Genomic DNA, 21,426 nt, shown 5'->3' with positions numbered 1-21,426 from the left:
TTGGAACAGCTCAACTGGAATTCCATCACCTCCACTAGCTTTGTTCGTAGTGATGCTTTCTAAGGCCCACTTGACTTCACATTCCAGGATGTCTGGCTCTAGGTCAGTGATCACACCATTGTGATTATCTGGGTCGTGAAGATCTTTTTTGTACAGTTCTTCTGTGTATTCTTGCCATCTCTTCTTAATATCTTCTGCTTCTGTTAGGTCCATACCATTTCTGTCCTTTATCGAGCCCATCTTTGCATGAAATGTTCCCTTGGTATCTCTAATTTTCTTGAAGAGATCTCTAGTCTTTCCCATTCTGTTGTTTTCCTCTATTTCTTTGCATTGATCGCTGAAGAAGGCTTTCTTATCTTTTCTTGCTATTCTTTAGAACTCTGCATTCAGATGCTTCTATCTTTCCTTTTCTCCTTTGCTTTTCGCTTCTCTTCTTTTCACAGTTATTTGTAAGGCCTCCCCAGACAGCCATTTTACTTTTTTGCATTTCTTTTCCATGGGGATGGTCTTAATCCCTGTCTCCTGTACAATGTCACGAACCTCATTCCATAGTTCATCAGGCACTCTATTTCTCATTTCCACTGTATAATCATAGGGATTTGATTTAGGTCATACCTGAATGGTCTAGTTGTTTTCCCTACTTTCTTCAATTTAAGTCTGAATTTGGCAATAAGGAGTTCATGATCTGAGCCACAGTCAGCTCCTGGTCTTGTTTTTGCTGACTGTATAGAGCTTCTCCATCTTTGGCTGCAAAGAATATAATCAATCTGATTTTGGTGTTGACCATCTGGTGATGTCCATGTGTAGAGTCTTCTCTTGTGTTATTGGAAGAGGGTGTTTAAATCCACTTACTCTAGTCAGTCTATAGTAACTCTTTCCAGCTGGCTAACTCTCTAGTGAATATATCCCTTGTCTTGAGCACCTACAGATGTTCAAACAATAACTACAATTCTCACTTATTCTCATTTCAAATAACAACAACCAATTCTCACTGGTTGAATAAGGCTGCTGCTGCTGCTGCTAAGTCGCTTCAGTCGTGTCTGGCTCTGTGCGACCCCACAGACGGCAGCCCACCAGGCTCCCCCATCCCTGGGATTCTCCAGGCAAGAACACTGGAGTGGGTTGCCATTTCCTTCTCCAATGCATGAAACGGAAAAGTGAAAGTGAAGTCACTCAGTCGTGTCCAACTCTTAGTGACCCCATGGACTGTAGCCCACCAGGCTCCTCTGTCCATGGGATTTTCCAGGCAAGAGTACTGGAGTGGGGTGCCATTTGCCTTCTCCTACTACTACACTACTAAGAAACTAAAATCTAAATTTCACTTATGAAATGTGGATGCATGAGGTTCTAAAGGCAAAGACCCCTAACCTGCTAGCTTTTCTTTGGAAATCAAATGAATAAAAATATTAAAAGAGATTTCATATTTTTTCAATATGCATAAAATTTAGGCATCAATCAAACACACAAATGGAAGACAGTATGAGAGAATACAAAAAACTGAGCATGTGAGTTAAAATCTACAGCATTAAGTTTGTGTGTATACATGTGTGTACCTCTTCAATCTAGTAGATTATCTCAGGACTTGTATATTTTTAAAGAACTATCTATGAAATTTAGTGTCCTTCTAACCCAAATAAGAAGACAGACTAGAGATCTTAAGACAGTAGGTAGCTTCTCTTTTCAGGTTGCTGTGTAATAAAGTTTCTTAATTGAAGCACAATTAAAGTTTGGGGCCAAACAATTTTTTCTTAGTAGGTGGCTATTTTGTGCATAGTAGGATGCTTAGCAGCACCTCAGCCTCTATCCACTAGATAACAATAGCACCTTCCAGTATGACAACCAAAATGTTCCCTGAGGAAAAAAATTCTAACCAGTTGAGAACCACTGCTATGCATTTAAGCTGCGGTGCTTCTCAGTGAGCTAAGTAACATCACATGCACTTCTAGTATCCTGACTATACTTAACTACATTATATTCTACACTATGTACTTAATCACTGAATATACCAAAACATACTAACTTTTTAATTAATTTTCAAGTCAAATATTTTTCTGCAGAGAAGAAAGTTGGGAAACAATATTAGGTGATCTCAGACCCTTTCTTCTTCCACAAAAGTATGGCAAGAGTGCAAGATCATTGCCAGCACAACTGAAGACAAATGAAAAAGGCCAGTTCCCAAGGGATTCCTGAAAGTACTACAAAAGCAGAAAGGAAAGTGTGTAGAATACTAGGAGATCTAAGGTCAATTCACTGAGTCAGAAAACGCTTGTCCTACTATTAACATCTTTCAGAGGGCTGGATTTTTAAGGGATGAATTCAAGGTACATGTCCCATTTGTGAATTCTAGAAGTCGTATACCTTTCTGTAATTTCAGGGAAGAAAGAACAACATGGTATCAGCTAAAATACAAACTTGCTAAATTAGGCTAAAATGTCTAACATAAACATATCTCTTATAATCGAGTTCACAAGTCATATTCTACTATATGCATTTACAAAATGGGATTAATAAGAACAGGCATTTTTCATTAGGTTCCAATTAAGTTCATAAATATGATTTTCTCTGGAATATACTCTGTATTTATAGCTTAATATAGTCTCTGCTTCACTAAGATAATGTAGGTCGAGAGGAATGCCATAGTCATTCATTATCTACGCAAATTTAAATAACATCAGATTTCTACAAACTTTGTATAAGGTTTACTACTTTCAAATATGCACAAATGAAGAAAACTTACATTTTTTGGCATTCCTTTCGTTCTCCCAACATGGGATCCCCCATTTCTCCAAGAATGGTAGCTTCCACTTCATACTGAACAATAAGTGCTTTTTCTGATGGATGTACATCAATATTTCCTCCTTTAACTTTCCTACAAAAGAAAAACAGGATAGCTACATTAAAAGCTCACAAAACATCCAAGGTGTTTATCTAGTTCCTTGTTCCAAAAGCATGTGTGTTAGATTAACACATGCATTTAAATCAGATTTACTCTTGAATTGGGCCAAGAAATAACTTTTTCTCCATTTTATAAACTCTTATGTTACACATATAATTCTTGGTCTTGCAGAAAGTATCTTTATGAAGAGCTCTGAAAAAAATACATTTATCCAAAGAATCATGCATAATAGCCAGTGAATAAAAAAAAAAATTAAAATGGTTGTGGAGAGAATAATGTCAATTGAAAGTCAGAAATTTAAAACCAAAGGCAGCTGCCCCAAAATTTATATTAAAAAAAAAATCAATCTGCTCAATAGTTAACCCATTAACTGTTTAACAATTGCAAAATAATAGTTATCAATTAACATAATTATATAAATTGAATTAGTATCAACATCACACACAAATTGTGTAACAAAAGAGAATTTACAAGTTATATTCTATAGTCATGTGTCCAAAATTATAGTGACATTAGCAAGCTATAATCTCTGTGCTGTACATCTTTGTCACTTATTGTAAGTTGTTTGTATCTACTAATTCCCTTCACCTATTTTGGCTCTCCTCTTACACTTCTTCCCTCTGGTGACCACTAGTTTATCTGTATCTCAGTGTCTGTTTTTATGCTGTTATACTTGTTCATTTGTTTTATTTTATATTCTACATATAAGTGAAAACATAGAGTATTTGGTCTTTCTCTGTCTGACTTATTTCACTAATCATATTTCACTAATAATAATATCTTCCAGGTCCATCTGTGTTGTCACAATGATGAATTAATCACTACTTGCTATTGGTCACTTTAACAGCAGATAAAACAAGTTTTATTAAAAGAGACTGAAGAGACTGCAATGGAAGCAAGTAAAATTTTTCACTGTAATCAGAGCTGGTTATCTGCATAGTGGGATCTTTTAACTTAATGGAAAGGAAGAGAAATATGACAACATCTTAAATTCCAAAAATCAGAAACTCAAAAGTTCAGCAACCCCAGTACTGAATTTACATAGGAGGGGGTAACTGAATCCAATTGAAGAGAATCATAAGGATAAAATATAACTGCAGATCCTAGGAGCAACCTCATACTAACACTTTCAAAGTGGGTCTTCCACATATTAACAACTGACAGAACTTCATAATTCTTTATTACAACAAGGCTACAGATGTAAGCCTTACCCTCTTAAGAGGAACTTAAGAGCCTCTTGATAAAGGTGAAAGAAGAGAGTAAAAAAGCTGGCTTAAAACTCAACTTTCAAAAAACTAAGATCATGGCATTCAGTCCCATCACTTCATGGCAAATAGATGCGGAAACAATGGACACAGTGACAGACTTTATTTTTTTCTTTTTTTTTTTAAATTTTATTTTATTTTTAAACTTTACAAAATTGTATTAGTTTTACCAAATATCAAAATGAATCCGCCACAGGTATACAGACTTTATTTTCTTGGGCTCCAAAATCAATGCAGATGGTGACTGCAGCCATGAAATTAAAAGACACCTGCTCCTTGGAAGAAAAGCTATGACAAACCTAGACAGTGTATTAAAAAGCAGAGACATCACTTTGGTTCTGTAATCTATATTAGAACAACAATTAACAGTCAAGTGTAGAGATGGAAATCAAATATACAGAAGCTAAAGTCTAGGTACGTCAGCAACTAAACTAACTGACAGAAAGATATCCAGATATAAAAAATAAAAGCAGAAACTAGGGATGCCAGTAAAAAACAGAGATTTAGAAAAATATGGATGTGTGTATATATATATATATATATATATATATATATATATATAAACACACATAGATATATACATACATGTTAAAGAGAATGGTACTGCTTCTAAAAGTAAGATAAATGCATGTAAATTCAAGATAGCAGTCAAAAGCTAGAGGAACCACAGGAATTCAAGACAGTAAGCAAGTACAGCTAAAAAACAAACGTTAATATAGCACTAAAGAAACTATCTTCACTATAAAGAGAAACAGTTATTCCCTTCCTGATGAGATGGAGAGCAACCCCAGTACCGAACTGAAACAGGAGGGGGTAACTGTATTCAATTGAAGAGAATCATAAGGATAAAACATAATTGCAGATCCTAAGAGCAACCTCATACTATACTTTCAAAGTGGGTCTTCTACATATTAACAACTTACAGAAAAGCATAATGGTTATTCTTTGGTTTGATATTTTGCCTTTCCCAAGGAAATTAAATAGTTCAAAGAACTTCACTATTCCTTTTCAGTTTGGGGGCTTTCTTTTGTACTTGTATTTTAAAGAAACTAATTTTATTTATTTACTTACCACTAGTACAATTTGTTTACTGTAGAGAAAAACAGAACACAGAAATTAGCAAAAAGAAAAAATAAACCAAAAAACCCAGGAGAAACCAATTGTTACGATTTTAGCACATATACATCCAGACATTTTCCTATCTATACATAAATAATATATAACCAGAGAATGTTAGCTCTAGAATTTCCTTAAAGAAAAGGCTTAAGGTAGCAATTTGGTAGGGCTGAAACTATATTTTAATAGCAACTGACATAAGAGTGATCAGATCAGATCAAATCAGTCGCTCAGTCGTGTCCGACTCTTTGCGACCCCATGAATCGCAGCACGCCAGGCCTCCCTGTCCATCACCAACTTGCGGAGTTCACTGAGACTCATGTCCATCGAGTCAGTGATGCCATCCAGCCATCTTATCCTCTGTCGTCCCCTTCTCCTCCTGCCCTCAATCCCTCCCAGCATCAGAGTCTTTTCCAATGACTCAACTCTTCGCATGAGGTGGCCAAAGTACTGGAGTTTCAGCTTTAGCATCATTCCTTCCAAAGAAATCCCAGGGCTGATCTCCTTCACAATGGACTGGTTGGATCTCCTTGCAGTCCAAGGGACTCGCAAGAGTCTTCTCCAACACCACACTTCAAAAGCATCAATTCTTCGGCACTCAGTCTTCTTCACAGTCCAACTCTCACATCCATACATGACCACTGGAAAAACCATAGCCTTGACTAGCCGAACCTTTGTTGGCAAAGTAATGTCTCTGCTTTTGAATATGCTATCTAGGTTGGTCATAACTTTCCTTCCAAGGAGTAAGCATCTTTTAATTTCATGGCTGCAGTCACCATCTGTAGTTATTTTGGAGCCCAGAAAAATAAAGTCTGTCACTGTTTCCCCATCTATTTCCCATGAAGTGATGGGACCAGATGCCATGATCTTCGTTTTCTGAATGTTGAGCTTTAAGCCAACTTTTTCACTCTCCACTTTCACTTTCATCAAGAGGGTTTTGAGTTCCTCTTCACTTTCTGCCATAAGGGTGGTGTCATCTGCATATCTGAGGTTATTGATATTTCTCCCGGCAATCTTGATTCCAGCTTGTGTTTCTTCCAGTCCAGCATTTCTCATGATGTACTCTGCATATAAGTTAAATAAACAGGGTGACAATATACAGCCTTGACGAACTCCTTTTCCTATTTGGAACCAGTCTGTTGTTCCATGTCCAGTTCTAACTGTTGCTTCCTGACCTGCATACAAATTTCTCAACAGGCAGATCAGGTGGTCTGGTACTCCCATCTCTTTCAGAATTTTCCACAGTTTATTGTGATCCACATAGTCAAAGGCTTTGGCATAGTCAATAAAGCAGAAATAGATGTTTTTCTGGAACTCTCTTGCTTTTTCCATGATCCAGTGGATGTTGGCAATTTGATCTCTGGTTCCTCTGCCTTTTCTAAAACCAGCTTGAACATCTGGAAGTTCACAGTTCACATATTGCTGAAGCCTGGCTTGGAGAATTTTGAGCATTACTTTACTAGCGTGTGAGATGAGTGCAAGTGTGTGGTAGTTTGAGCATTCTTTGGCATTGCCTTTCTTTGGGATTGGAATGAAAACTGACCTTCTCCAGTCCTGTGACCACTGCTGAGTTTTCCAAATTTGCTGGCATATTGAGTGCAGCACTTTCACAGCATCATCTTTCAGGATTTGGAACAGCTCAACTGGAATTCCATCACCTCCACTAGCTTTGTTCGTAGTGATGCTTTCTAAGGCCCACTTGACTTCACATTCCAGGATGTCTGGCTCTAGGTCAGTGATCACACCATTGTGATTATCTGGGTCGTGAAGATCTTTTTTGTACAGTTCTTCTGTGTATTCTTGCCATCTCTTCTTAATATCTTCTGCTTCTGTTAGGTCCATACCATTTCTGTCCTTTATCGAGCCCATCTTTGCATGAAATGTTCCCTTGGTATCTCTAATTTTCTTGAAGAGATCTCTAGTCTTTCCCATTCTGTTGTTTTCCTCTATTTCTTTGCATTGATTGCTGAAGAAGGCTTTCTTATCTCTTCTTGCTATTCTTTGGAACTCTGCATTCAGATGCTTCTATCTTTCCTTTTCTCCTTTGCTTTTCGCTTCTCTTCTTTTCACAGTTATTTGTAAGGCCTCCCCAGACAGCCATTTTACTTTTTTGCATTTCTTTTCTATGGTAATGGTCTTGATCCCTGTCTCCTGTACAATGTCACGAACGTCATTCCATAGTTCATCAGGCACTCTATCTATCAGATCTAGGCCCTTAAATCTATTTCTCCCTTTCACTGTATAATCATAAGGGATTTGATTTAGGTCATACCTGAAAGGTCTAGTGGTTTTCCCTACTTTCTTCAATTTAAGTCTGAATTTGGCAATAAGGAGTTCATGGTCTGAGCCACAGTCAGCTCCTGGTCTTGTTTTTGCTGACTGTATAGAGCTTCTCCATCTTTGGCTGCAAAGAATATAATCAATCTGATTTCGGTGTTGACCATCTGGTGATGTCCATGTATAGAGTCTTCTCTTGTGTTGTTGGAAGAGGGTGTTTGTCATGACCAGTGCATTTTCTTGGCAAAACTCTGTTAGTCTTTGCCCTGCTTCATTTCATATTCCAAGGCCAAATTTGCCTGTTACTCCAGGTGTTTCTTGACTTCCTACTTTTGCATTCCAGTCCCCTATAATGAAAAGGACATCTTTTTTGGGTGTTAGTTCTAAAAGGTCTTGTAGGTCTTCACAGAACCATTCAACTTCAGCTTCTTCAGCGTTACTGGTTGGGGCATAGACTTGGATTACTGTGATACTGAATGGTTTGCCTTGGAAACGAACAGAGATCATTCTGTCGTTTTTGAGATTGCATCCAAGTACTGCATTTCAGACTCTTCTGTTGACCATGATGGCCACTCCATTTCTTCTGAGGGATTCCTGCCTGCAGTAGTAGATATAATTGTCATCTGAGTTAAATTCACCCATTCCAGTCCTGTTTGCTGATTCCTAGAATGTCGACATTCACTCTTGCCATCTCTTGTTTGACCACTTCCAATTTGCCTTGATTCATGGACCTGACATTCCAGGTTCCTATGCAATATTGCTCTTTACAGCATCGGACCTTGCTTCTATCACCAGTCACATCCACAGCTGGGTATTGTTTTTGCTTTGGCTCCATCCCTTCATTCTTTCTGGAGTTATTTCTCCACTGATCTCCAGTAGCATATTGGACACCTACTGACCTGGGGAGTTTCTCTTTCAGTATCCTATCATTTTGCCTTTTCATACTGTTGAGAGTTTCAAATAAGATGAATCCAAAGGAAGCCATAACAAGGTATATTAAAAAATTTCAAAAGTTAAAGACAAGGAGAGAATCTTAAATTCAATAAAACAACTTGTGGCATACAAGGGAATCCCCATAAGATTATCAGCAGATATTCAACAGAAATTCTGTAGGTCAGAAGTAGCAGAATATAATCAAAATGGTGAAAGGAAAAAACTGCCAGCCAGTTTTTACTCTATAAAAAAGCCAATTTATCTTTCACTCACACACACACACACACACACACACATCTAGAAACATAATACTGAACGTAAAACTTCAGCAACATAATACCGAACAACCAATGTGTCAAAGAAGAAATCAATACCTTTAGACAAATAAAAGTGGAAATAAAACATAAAACAAAACTTGATGCTGCAAAAGCAGTTCTAGCAGGTTAAGTTCATAGAGATAAATGCCTATATCAAAAAAAAAAAAAAAAAAAAAAAAAAACCAAAACAGCTTTTCTGGTGGTCTAGCAGTTAAGAATCCACTTGCCAATGCAGAGGACATGGGTTCCATCCCTGATCTGGGAAGATCCCACATGCTATAGAGCAACTAAGCCTGTGCGTCACAACTGCTAAGCCAACACTCTACAGCCTGTGATTCACAACTACTGAGCCCACGTGCTGCAACTACTGAAGCCTGCACACCTAGAGCCCTGGCACTGCAACCAGAGAGGCCACGGCAATCAGAAGCTTACACCGCAATGGAGAGTAGAGCAGTCCCACTCACCACAGCTAGAGAAGACCTGCACATAGCAATGAAGACCCAGCACATCCAAAAATAAATAAATCTTTAAAAAAAAATCTCAAATAACCTAACTTTACACCTTAAGTTGCTGGAAAAAAAAATAACAAACAAAACCCAGAGTTAGTAAAAGAAAGGAAATAATAAAGATCAAAAGGGAAATAAATGAAATAGACACTATAAGGACATTAGAAAAGATCAATGAAACTCAGAGCTGGTTCTTTGGAAAGGTAAACAAAATTGACAAACCTTTACATAGGCTAACCAGGAAAAAGACAGAGGTGTACAAATACCATGGGGATCTTAAGGGTTCATTGTCAGAGCACTGCAATAAAGGAAGTATCATTATAAAGCATTAAGTATCATTAAAAAACAAGTCATGTACATTTGTTTCCCAGTGCACATAAATGTGATGTTTACACTATGCTGTGATATAAGTGTGCAATAACACTTTGCTTAAAAATCAATGTACTCATCTTAATTTTAAAATATTTATTTCTAAAAAATGCTAACCATCTGTATCTTCAGCAAGATATAATCTTTTGCAATAGTAATATCAATGATAACCGATCACAGATTACCATAATATATATAATAATGATGGAAAAATTTGAAATACTGGGAGAAGTACCAAATGGGAAAGAGAGACATGAAGTGAACAAATGATATTGGAACAATGGTACTGACAGACTTGGTTGGCTCAGGGTTGCCACAACATTAATTTATAAAAATGCAATATCTGCAAAGTGTAATAGAGCAAAGTGCAATCAAATGAGGTACGTCCATAAATAAAACCAGAAATAAAAAGGTTATAATTAATACCATAGAAAGATAAAAGATCTCAATAACTATTAACAATTATATTCCAACATATTAGACAACATAGAAGAAATAGATAAATTCCTAGAAACATACACTACTCCCCCCAAGACTGAATCATGAAGAAATAGAAAGTCAGAATAGATTGATTACTAATAAGATTAAATCAGTTGCAAAAAACCTCCCAACAAACAAAAGACCAGGATCAGATGGCTTCATGGGTGAATTTTACCAATGTTTAAAGTATCGACACCAATCTTTTTCAAAATCTTCTCAAAAACTAAAGAGGAAAGAACATTCCAAACTCATTTCATGAGGCCAGTATTACCATGATACCAAAACCAGACAAAGACGCTACAAAGCAGAAAAATAACCTGATGAACACAGATGCAAAAACCCTCAAGAAAATACCAGCAAACCAAATTCAACAATACATTAAAACAATTATCAAATGGAATTTATTCCAGGGATGTAAGGATGGCTCAACAAAACACAAATCAATCAATGTAACACACCCAAACAAAATTAAGAATAAAAGTCATAAACATCTCAATAAATATGGAAAAAGCATTTGAAAAAATTCAATATACATTTATGATAAAAACTGTCAATAAAGTGGTTATACAGGGACAAATCTCAACACAATATAGGCCGTATATGACAAGCCCATGGCTAACATTATATTGAGTGAAAAATTGAAAGCTTTTCCTGAAAGATCAAGAACAAGTCAAGGATGCCAATTCTTGCTACTTCTATTCAAATAGTATTGGAAGTGCTAGCCAAAATGATTGAACAAGAAAAAGAAGTGAAAAGTATCCAAATCAGAAAGGAAAAAGTAATGCCATCACTATATGCACATGACATGATACTACATAGAAAACCCTAGACTCCACCAAAAAAAAACTGTTAAGAACTAGTAAAATTAAGTAAAGTTGCAAGATATAAAATCAACATATATAAATTAGTTCCCTTTCTTTACACTAATAGGAACTACCAGAAAGGGAAATGAAGAAAACACTCTCATTTACAAATGCATCAAAAAGAATAAAATACCTAAGAAATAAATTTAACCAAGGAGATTAAAGACCTGTATATTGAGAACTATAAGACAATAATGAAAAACATTGAAAAAGACACAAATAAAGGGAAATATATTCCATGTTTATGAATTAGAAGAATTAAAATTGTTAAAATGTCCATATTACCCAAAACAATCTAAAAATTAAAATGCAATCCTTATCAAAATCTCAATGCAGAAACTATAAAACTCTTAGAGGAAAACATAGGCAAAACACTCTTTGACATAAGTCACAGCATTATCCTCTTTGACCCACCTCCTAAAGTAATGGAAATTAAAACAAAAAGAAACAAGTGGGACTTAATCAAACTTAAAAGCTTTTGCACAGCAAAGGAAAATATTTAAAAAATGAAAAGACAAGCCTCAGAAAGAGAGAAAACAATTGCAAATGAAACTGACAAAGGATTGATCTCCAAAATATACAAGCAGTTTATGCAGCTCAATATCAGAAAAACAACCCACCCAATCAAAAAGTTGGAGGAAGACCTAAACAGACATTTCTCCAAAGATGACACACAGATGGCCAACAAACACATGCAAAGAGGCTCAACGTGGCTCATTATTCAGTTCAGTTCAGTTCAGTTGCTCAGTCGTGTCCGACTCTTTGCGACCCCATGAATCGCAGCATGCCAGGCCTCCCTGTCCATCACCAACTCCCGGAGTGCACTCAGACTCACGTCCATCGAGTCAGTGATGCCATCCAGCCATCTCATCCTCTGTCGTCCCCTTCTCCTCCTGCCCTCAATCCCTCCCAGCATCAGAGTCTTTTCCAATGAGTCAACTCTTCGCATGAGGTGGCCAAAGTACTGGAGTTTTAGCTTTAGCATCATTCCTTCCAAAGAACTCCCAGGGCTGACCTTCAGAATGGACTGGTTGGATCTCCTTGCAGTCCAAGGGACTCTCAAGAGTCTTCTCCAACACCACATTATTAGAAAAATGCAAATCAAAACTACAATGAGGTATTACCTCAAACCTGTCAGAATGGCCATCATCAAAAAATCTACCAACAATAAATGTTTGGACAGTATGCAGAGAAAAGGGAACCCTTTTGCACTGCTGGTGGGAATGATTCAGTCACTATGGAGAACGGTATGGAAATTCCTTAGAAACGTAGGGATAAACTACCATATGACCCAGCAATCCCACTACTGGGTATATAAACCTGTAACTAAAAAGTCACATGTACCCCAATATTCATAGCAACACTATTTACAATAGCCAGGATATGGAAGCAACCTAGGTGTCCATTGGCAGGCAGATGAATGGATAAGGAAGTTGTGGTACATATGTACAAAGAAATATTACTCAGTCATAAAAAGGAACACATCTGAGTCAGTTCTAGTGAGGTAGATGAACCTAGAGCCTGTTACGCAGGTGAATTAAGTCTGAAAGAGAAAAACAAATTTCATATATTAATGCATATATACGGAATCTAGAAAAATGCTACCGATGAACCAATCAACAGGGCAGAAATAGAGACTCAGACATAGAGAACAGACTTTGGACACAGTGAGGGAAGGAGAGAGTGGGATGAATTGAGAGAGTAGCACTGACATATATACACTACCATGTGTAAAACAGAGACAGTGGGCAGCTGCTGTATGGACACAGGGAGCTCAATCCAGTGCTCTACGACAACTGAGAGGAGTGGAATGGGGTGAAGGGAGGATGGGGGGAGAGTTCAGGAGGGAGGGGGCACATGTGTACTTGTGGCTGATTCATGTTGTTGTATAGCAGAAGCCAACACAATACTGTAAACCAACTACCCTCCAATTGAAAATAAATTAAAAAATCAAAAAAATCTCAATAGCAATTTTCACAGAAATAGAACAAAAAATCCTAAACGTGTATAGAACCACAAAAGATCCTGAATAGCCAAAGCAATGTGAGGAAGAACAAAGTTAGCAGCATCATGTGTCCTAATTTTAATCTATATTACAAAGCTACAGTAATCAAAGCATATGGTACCGGCATAAAAACAGACTCACAGATCAATGGAACAGAATAGAGAGCCCATAAAGAAACCCGCACACATATGGCCAATCAATTTACAACATAGGAGCCAACCATATACACCTGGGAAAAGACTGTCCCTTCAATAAATACTGTTGAGAAAACCATATTCAGTTCAGTCACTCAGTCATGTTTGACTCTTTGCGACCCCATGAATTGCAGCACGCCAGACTTCCTTGTCCATCACCAACTCCCGGAGTTCACTCAAACTCACGTCCATTGAGTTGGTGATGCCATCCAGCCATCTCATCCTCTGTCGTCCCCTTCTCCTCCTGCCCCCAATCCCTCCCAGCATCAGTCTTTTCCAAAGAGCCAACTCTTCGCATCAGGTGGCCAAAGTATTGGAGTTTCGGCTTCAGCATTAGTCCTTCCAATGAACACTCAGGACTGATCTCCTTTGGGATGGACTGGTTGGAGCCTGGCAGTCTACAATTCATGGGGTCACAAAGAGTCAGACAGTCCTGAGCGTGCAAGCATGCACACACATGCACACACAATACACATCTCTGTACACTCCCACACATATACACACTCAGCAATAAAAAGAAAATTTTATCATTTGCGACAATATGAACAGATCTTGAGAGCAATATACTATGAGAAATAATTCATAGATAGATAGACAAATACCATATTTTCAAACTAATATGTGAAATATAAAAGTAAAACAAAACTTGTTAGTGACCTCATAAATACAGATAAGTTGGTGGTTGCCAAAGGTGGGGGTGGGGAGTGGGTGAAGGTGGTTGAAAGGTATGAACTTACAGTTATAAAACAGATAAGACCTGGGGTTGCAATGTATAGCATGGTTTCTATGGTTAATAATACTATACTGTAACATGAAAACTGCTAAGAGAATAAATCTTAAAAGTTCTTATCACAAGAAAAAAAATTGTTACTGTGTAGTGATGGATGTTAACTAGACTTAGTGTGGTAATCATTTGACAATATATATAAATATCAGATCATTACGTTGTACATAATGAAACTAATATAATGGTATATGTCAATTATACATCAATTTTTAAAAAAGACTTCAATGTAATGACCTAATTTTATATTTTGAGGAACTAGAAAAAGAGCAAATGAAACACCAAGCTATTAGAAGGAAGAAAATAATAAAGACAGAGATAAAATAGAGAATAGAAAAACAACAGAGGAAATTTAAAAAATCAAAAGTTGGTTCTTGGAAAAGATCAAAAAAATTGACAAACCTTTAGTTTAACTAAGACTCAAATTACTAGAACTGGAAATTAAAGTGGGACATTACTACTATTATCTCTGACCTCACAGAGATTAAGAACTGTAAGCCAACAAAGACGATAACCTAGATGAAATGGTGAAACTACTAGAAACTCAGAAACTACCAAAATTGTTTCAAAAGAAATAGTAATTCTGAATTGCCCCCTAATAAGTAAAGAGACTGAATCAGTGATGAAAAATTTGCCAACAAAGAGAAGCCTGCTGTTGCTGCTGTTAAGTCGCTTCAGTTGTGTCCGACTCTGTGCGACCCCATAGACGGCAGCCCACCAGGCTCCCCCATCCCTGGGATTCTCCAGGCAAGAACATTGGAGTGGGTTGCCATTTCTTTCTCCAATGCATGAAAGTGAAAAGTGAAAGTGAAGTTGCTCAGTTGTGTCCGATTCTTAGCGACCCCATGGACTGCAGCCTACCAGGCTCCTCCGCCCATGGGATTTTCCAGGCAAGAGTACTGGAGTGGGGTGCCATTGCCTTCTCCGAAGAGAAGTCTAGGACCACATAATTTCAACAGTGAATTCTACCAAATTAACACCAATCCTTCTCAAACTCCTCTAAAATTACAGAAAACAAAGGCAACACTTCCCAATTCATCCTGAGGCCAGTCTATCCTGATACCAAAAAAAGACAAAGACGCCATCAAAACAGAACATATTTTTAATATAATTTATGAATATCCTTTATGAATATGTATGCAAAAATTCTTACCCTTTTGCAGCTTATAGACCAACGAGAAAGACAAACAATAACAACAAAGCAGTTGCTGCTGCTGCTAAGTAGCTTCAGTCGTGTCCGACTCCGTGCGACCCCATAGACGGCAGCGCACCAGGCTCCCCCGTCCCTGGGATTCTCCAGGCAAGAACATTGGAGTGGGTTGCCGTTTCCTTCTCCAATGCATGAAAGTGAACCCATAGAAGGCAGCCCACCGGGCTCCCCCGTCCCTGGGATTCTCCAGGCAAGAGTACTGGAGTGGGTTGCCATTGCCTTCTCCGAACAAAGGACAATTTATTGGGTATTATGGAAAGCTAGCAGGTGTATCTGACCTGCATGGTGGATTGTGTGGTGGGGAAGGGCAGCTCAGGTAGACTGTGAGGTGGGAAAGGACAGTGTCACAGAAGTGACATTTAAGCTACAACAGGAAACATGAAGAGTTAGCTGGGTAATGAATCAGGCAAGTTCCAGACAATGAGTAGGGCACTTGGAATCTAACACCGAAACATACAGGGATCTAAAAAAAGTAATTTCTGAAAATGTTGGGGGCAAGAGGGGAACAGAGAGAGATGAAACTGAAAAGGCAGGTGCTATAAGAGCAATGGAACGCCATTAGAGAGTTTTAAGAGTCAAAAAAAATTGTTTAATCCCCACTAGATTTTAACTATTTATACTATTTGTGTGTATATCTGACTGAGGATATGAACTGTCTATTTCATCATTTCCTCAGTGACCAGAACAATGCTAGGCATGCAGTAAGTATTTAGTAAGTATGTATTAAGTATTATTAAATAAAAATATTAACTGGCAGTAGAAAAATGAAGCCCAATTTTTGATTCTCTAATGTATTACATCGGAGAAGGCAATAGCACCCCACTCCAGTACTCTTGCCTGGAAAATCCCATGGATGGAGGAGCCTGGTAGGCTACAGTCCATGGGGTCGTGAAGAGTCAGACACGACTGAGCGACTTCACTTTCACTTTTCACTTTCATGCATTGGAGAAGGAAACGGCAACCTACTCCAGTGTTCTTGCCTGGAGAATCCCAGGGACGGCGGAGCCTGGTGGGCTGCTGTCTATGGGGTCACACAGAGTTGGACACGACTGACGTGACTTAGCAATGACTTAGCAATGTATTACATAAATGTAAATATAAAGAGACTAGAGATTTCTCAGTGATCGCTACTATTGTAGCTATCTGAAATAGCTATTGTAATCACTGAAATTATAATAATCACTCTAATTAAAACTAGAGTGAATCAATTAGATTGAAAACATACTGCCCTCTTGTTAAAAACAAAAGTAAAATTATTACAAAAGGAATACAGGTAATTACTATCAAAGAACCAATCATTAAAATGGAATGTTCTGTAAAATATTATAAGCCATCCAGTCTATATGATTATTTGTTGGATGCACATTTCTAAACTGAAAGCAGGCAATGCAAACTCTTTATTTATGTTGTCAAAATTAGACAAAATGGAGAAGTGTATATTTCAGTCTTTCCAGATTCTGACCTTATTTTACTGCAAACATTACATCAGAGTGGCTCATTTGATTTTATTTGTTGGACTCCCCATCATATAAAAGTAAGCAATGGGTTGACAATTACAAGTCATAGGATGCCTAAGGGACCATAGGGTACAAGAATTCTAAGAAAACTATCTTCTAGAACAACTACAATTGCGTGAAAATAAGCTAATGATGTAATAGTGACTCTTTGCTCTGGAAGAACCTGGAATTTAAAAGGTGAAGGAGAATTTCTTGTTTTCTTCTTTCACAAAATTTTCAATCAAGATATTTTAAATGAGTGACGTAAGCAAAATTCAGTGAGGAAATAAATGCTGACTGTATACCTGCTATGATTACATTTTTTCAAAAATGCTTACTGGTAAGCCCTGGTTATGTAACAATTTCAGATATATTTCCATACAATATACACCTTAGGCCTGCAAAGAAGGTGAATGCAGTTGGTTGGTTTGTTGGTTGATTTTACAATAGTTTCAATCACTTTTAAGAGTCTGTTAAAGGTTAGATCTTTCTATGATTAGGGCCCTCCAAGCCAGGATAAATATATTTAGTAAAAGTATATTATGAATGGAAATGATGTCACTATCTTACATGTATGTTTTATCTTTTAAAAATATTTTTATATTTGGTTCTCATATCTCTCATTATTTGCCCCACTATTACATAAGGAAACTGAGTCCAAAAAAATACATGTGACTGACTAGGGTATTTACACAATCAGTGATAAAGCCTTAGCTAAAAATGAAGAGTTCTTATTAAAGTATTTTTTTCTCTTGCATCACTACTAACTCTTGGCCCAATGAAAGGTATCTTTTTTTTTCTTTGAGGGATGATCTTATCTTCGACCTGAGTCATATAGTCGGAGATTACATTTTTCTTTAAGGAGTAATTGATACTACAAACATTTTTAAACTAAAGAAATGCCAATTTCATGTCATGCTCCGAACAAATCTCCTGATAATTAACAAAAATTACACTATACATGGCAGTGAAATGAACGAAATGGATGAGGAAAGCAGAAATAGACTGGACATCAGCATCTCAATCCAGCCTTCCATGAATTAAAAGCCACCACTTCTTTCCCCTTCGTTATTTCAAAACCCCATGGCAGCGAACCCCAAATTGGAGAACATAGAACAGAGGCGCCAGAATACATTTCCAAGCACCCACAAGATTTATCTAGTAGGGGGAAACAGAGAGTCGGAGGATGGGATGGGGGGAGAGAGGAGACGCAGTTTACTCCGCCCTTCTCCCCTCTCCCACAATGTGAGGTATCGAGGAAACCATCTTCAATGCTGTCAGGGCCCCGCTGAGTCAGGGAAGAAGGCTGGAGAAAACCGCACCCCACAAGGGCCCCTTCCTCTTTTCAATTCACCTTTATCCCTCCCTTTCCGTGATTTTTCCCCTGTCTCCCATCCCTATTCTAAGCCTCTGGCTTTGCCCAGTGACACTTCATGGCCAACCCAAGAACCTCTTAATATCCTCACGGTCCGAGCAAGGAGGGGAGGACCGACCCTTGGGGAGTCGTCACCTTTTGAGGTATCTGGCGTCCTCCCCCTGCATGGCGGCGGCGACGGCGGCGTGGGGAGGATGGGGGTGTCTGAGAGAGGCCGGCCGGGCTATGTCCGGGGACGCTGGCCAAGGTACCCCACACCCAAAGGCGATGACAGTCCTGAGGCCTGCAAGGCGGGGCAGCTACGGCGCTGTGGTTACCTCGGTGAGGCCACCGGCTCCTCCCACCACTCCTGAGCCCCAAAACACTGGAGCTGCTCAGACCCGCCCACAGCTGCCCGGGTGAGCTCCGCCCCAAGGCGCATGCGCCTGCTCCAGCGGCGCCAGTGTGCGCAGGCTCAGTATGCGGGGCTGGCCCTTGGGACTAATCTGACGCACCCTGCAGCCAAACGTGAAAGTATTTGCGGCAGATTTCAGCGTGCTTAGTTAAAGGGTGTCTTCGTGCTCACCGCCCCCTTGAGGATGGGAATTGAAAGAGTCATCCCCCTAGTCGAATTGGAATTTCTGGTCTTTTGCTTCAAGACAGGGAGAAGAAATCCATTAACCATTTAATTAGAGAATGCTCTTGAACACTCCAGCCCTTGGCTAAGAACCTGTAAAGAAAGGCATGTACGTGGGGCATTGTGGAAAAGGAAGGTGGAAAAGGAAGAGCACTGATTGCGCTAAGTTGGAATTTGTGCCGACAATGTAGCCCTTGTACAAAATGAATACAATTAATATCAACTTTAACCAAAGGGCAAATCTGTCTCTTCCACTTTAATATCCTAAATCTACAATGCACTTCCCCCCTCCCCCCCCCCCCCCCCCCCCACGAAAACAGCTCCTGAAATTACAACTTCAACTAACTATTCTGAACTTTGGATAATTTTGGATTCATTTTCCCTGAGACAGGCAGCTCTTAGCAATTCTGGCCATAGGGCAGGGGGCTGGTTTTTTGTTGTTGTTTGTTTTGGTTTTATCTTTTTTTAATTGAAATAGAGTTGATATAATGTGCCAATCTCATCATTCTAAATGAAGTCAGAAAGACAAATACCATATATCACTTATATGTGGAATCAAAGGAGGGATACGAAGAAGGCATTTCTACTCCCCACCTGCAATCCTGTTACTTACTCTAGGTTCTCCATTTTCAGTCACCTTGGGCTATGTCAACACCACTGTTCTCCTGTCTTTTTTATACGCACTAAGTTAATGCAATGCAATACACGGAATATGTAAGTATGGACACAGTCCATACCAATAAGAGATGGTATTGCCTACCCATTCACACAGGCTACACTATTTCTATCAATGTTTTAGTCATTCCTCCAGTCTTCCAGGGAAGGTCATAAAGCTAACTTTGACAGCTAACTTTCTTTGTATCATGACCTCTTATTAAGCTATTTAAAAATCTTATCATTTCTTCCTTCAAGATATTTCTGCAATCCAGCTTTTAAATTCTCACTTCTACCTACTAGCCTAATCATTTCATACTTGGAATACTGCAGTTCTTTCCTGTTTTCTGTTTTTTGTTTTTTTTTTTAATATTCATTCTCATAACTGATACAAATTTTATAAATCATCACTTATAGGTAGATTACCTTAAAACCTCCATAGTATCTAATATTGCCAGATCACAGTATCTATTAAAATGTATGTTGTTGTTTAGTCACTAAGTCCTGTGTGACTCTTTTGTGACCCCATGGACTATAGCATGCCAAGCTCCTCTGTCCATGGGATTTCCCAGGCAACAATACAAGTGTTGGTTGCCATTTCCTTCTCCAGGGGATCTTCCCAACCCAGGGATCAGACCTGCATCTCCTGCACATACTTGCAATGTAAGCGTCTTGAGATCAAAGATTTTGCTTTGCTTACTTCTCAACCCTTAGGACAGCACCTGGCTCATAGTTGGCATCAAATAAATATCTGGAGTTGAAAAAAAATGCATATCTGATCTTGAAACAATAATCACAACAAAAATCTAGAGGAAAGAGGGAGGCTCAAGGGGAAGGGACATATGTATACTTATGACTGATTCACATTGTTGTATGGCAGAAACCAATATGACATTGTAAAGCAATTATCATCCAATCAAAAAAAAAAAAAAAAAACCCTAAAAGAAATGCCCTGAGGCCAGGCAGGAAGAACTGAAAACTAGATCAATAAGAAGATAAACTGAAATTGGGGCTGAACTAGAGAAACTTTCAGTCTATAGTGGGAACAGTAGGCATCTTATTCTTGAGCCTAGGCCTCTTATTCTTGAAAGTAAGAAATATTAATGGGATTGTGTTCAAAAGACACTAGTCAATTTTTAGGCAATTTTCCTCAAAAGGAATAATTACATGGTTGATTTAACACATAATAAAAATCCAGGAGTCCATAATGATATTCAGTGACTCATAGAAACACAGAAAAACAAAACCTCACTTTCATTGACGGTAATGACTACATCAAATCCTTACTCTGAAAATTGATAATTAAAGGAAATAATTAAGCATTTAATCCAAGCCTTTTGGAAATAAACCATAATTTACCTCCTTTTAATGAGGGAAAGTTTTTTTTTGTTTTTAAACAGAAAATGTCTGCTAGTACTGGAGCAATATCATGATAGTTACTATTTTGTGAACACAGAAATAATACACCTCATTGATTTATTATAAAATAATTTAAAATGTGGCGAAATTTCACCCCACAGACTACCTGATAATTCTAAATGGAAAAAAATATGTTACTTTACAATGGCTAGATCAGCATTTTAAACAAACAAGTAAATGAGGTATCATTAGTAGTCATAGTCCCTGATAGTATATGCAATAGGAAGCACACAAGATCACCTATTAAGTATTCTTTTTTTTCTTACACAACTTCACAGTTTTTTTTAATTTATTTTAATTGGAGGCTAATTACTTTACAATATTGTAGTGGTTAAAAATATGGAACGCTTCACAAATTTGCGTGTTATCCTTGCGCAGGAGCCATGCTAATCTTCTCTGTATTGTTCCAATTTTTAATATATGTGCTGCCAAAGTGAGCACCTATTAAGTATTCTTGATGAAAATTAACCTGAATTTAACTAAATTGTTCTATCTAAAAAGACTAATCTATATCTATAAAAGGGCTTGCCTTGTGGCTCAGCCTGCAATGTGGGAGACCTGAGTTTGATCCCTGGGTTGGGAAGATCCCCTGGAGAAGGAAAAGGCAACCCACTCCAGTATTCTGACCTGGAGAATTCCATGAACTGTAAA

At 38.1% G+C, this 21,426-nt stretch overlaps 1 protein-coding gene and 1 non-coding gene across 4 annotated transcripts in view; both read right to left on the bottom strand.

Moving 5' to 3' along the window:
• Positions 1 to 18,530, bottom strand: part of KIFAP3 (kinesin associated protein 3) — a 147,816-nt gene extending 129,286 nt beyond the window's left edge. The window contains exons 1-2 of one of the 3 annotated variants that reach the window (XM_025285964.2): positions 18,404 to 18,530; positions 2,738 to 2,869 (exon numbers count right to left, since the gene is read on the bottom strand). In XM_025285964.2, coding sequence (XP_025141749.2) covers positions 2,738 to 2,869; positions 18,404 to 18,507 — 236 coding nt within the window. In that variant the 5' untranslated portion in view covers positions 18,508 to 18,530. Of the gene's footprint in view, positions 1 to 2,737; positions 2,870 to 18,221 lie in introns of all 3 variants that reach the window. The other 2 variants (XM_025285962.2, XM_006073110.3) reach the window with 2 other exon arrangements.
• A 2,578-nt stretch (positions 18,531 to 21,108) lies between these two features.
• On the bottom strand, positions 21,109 to 21,216 carry LOC112585368. The gene has a single exon (XR_003109833.1). It is a non-coding gene; the product is annotated as a U6 spliceosomal RNA (small nuclear RNA).
• Positions 21,217 to 21,426: the final 210 nt, after the last annotated feature.

Source organism: Bubalus bubalis, chromosome 5 (assembly GCF_019923935.1).
Source record: "Bubalus bubalis isolate 160015118507 breed Murrah chromosome 5, NDDB_SH_1, whole genome shotgun sequence".
NCBI lineage: Eukaryota > Metazoa > Chordata > Mammalia > Artiodactyla > Bovidae > Bubalus > Bubalus bubalis.
This window is presented reverse-complemented; position numbering and strand designations above follow the sequence as displayed.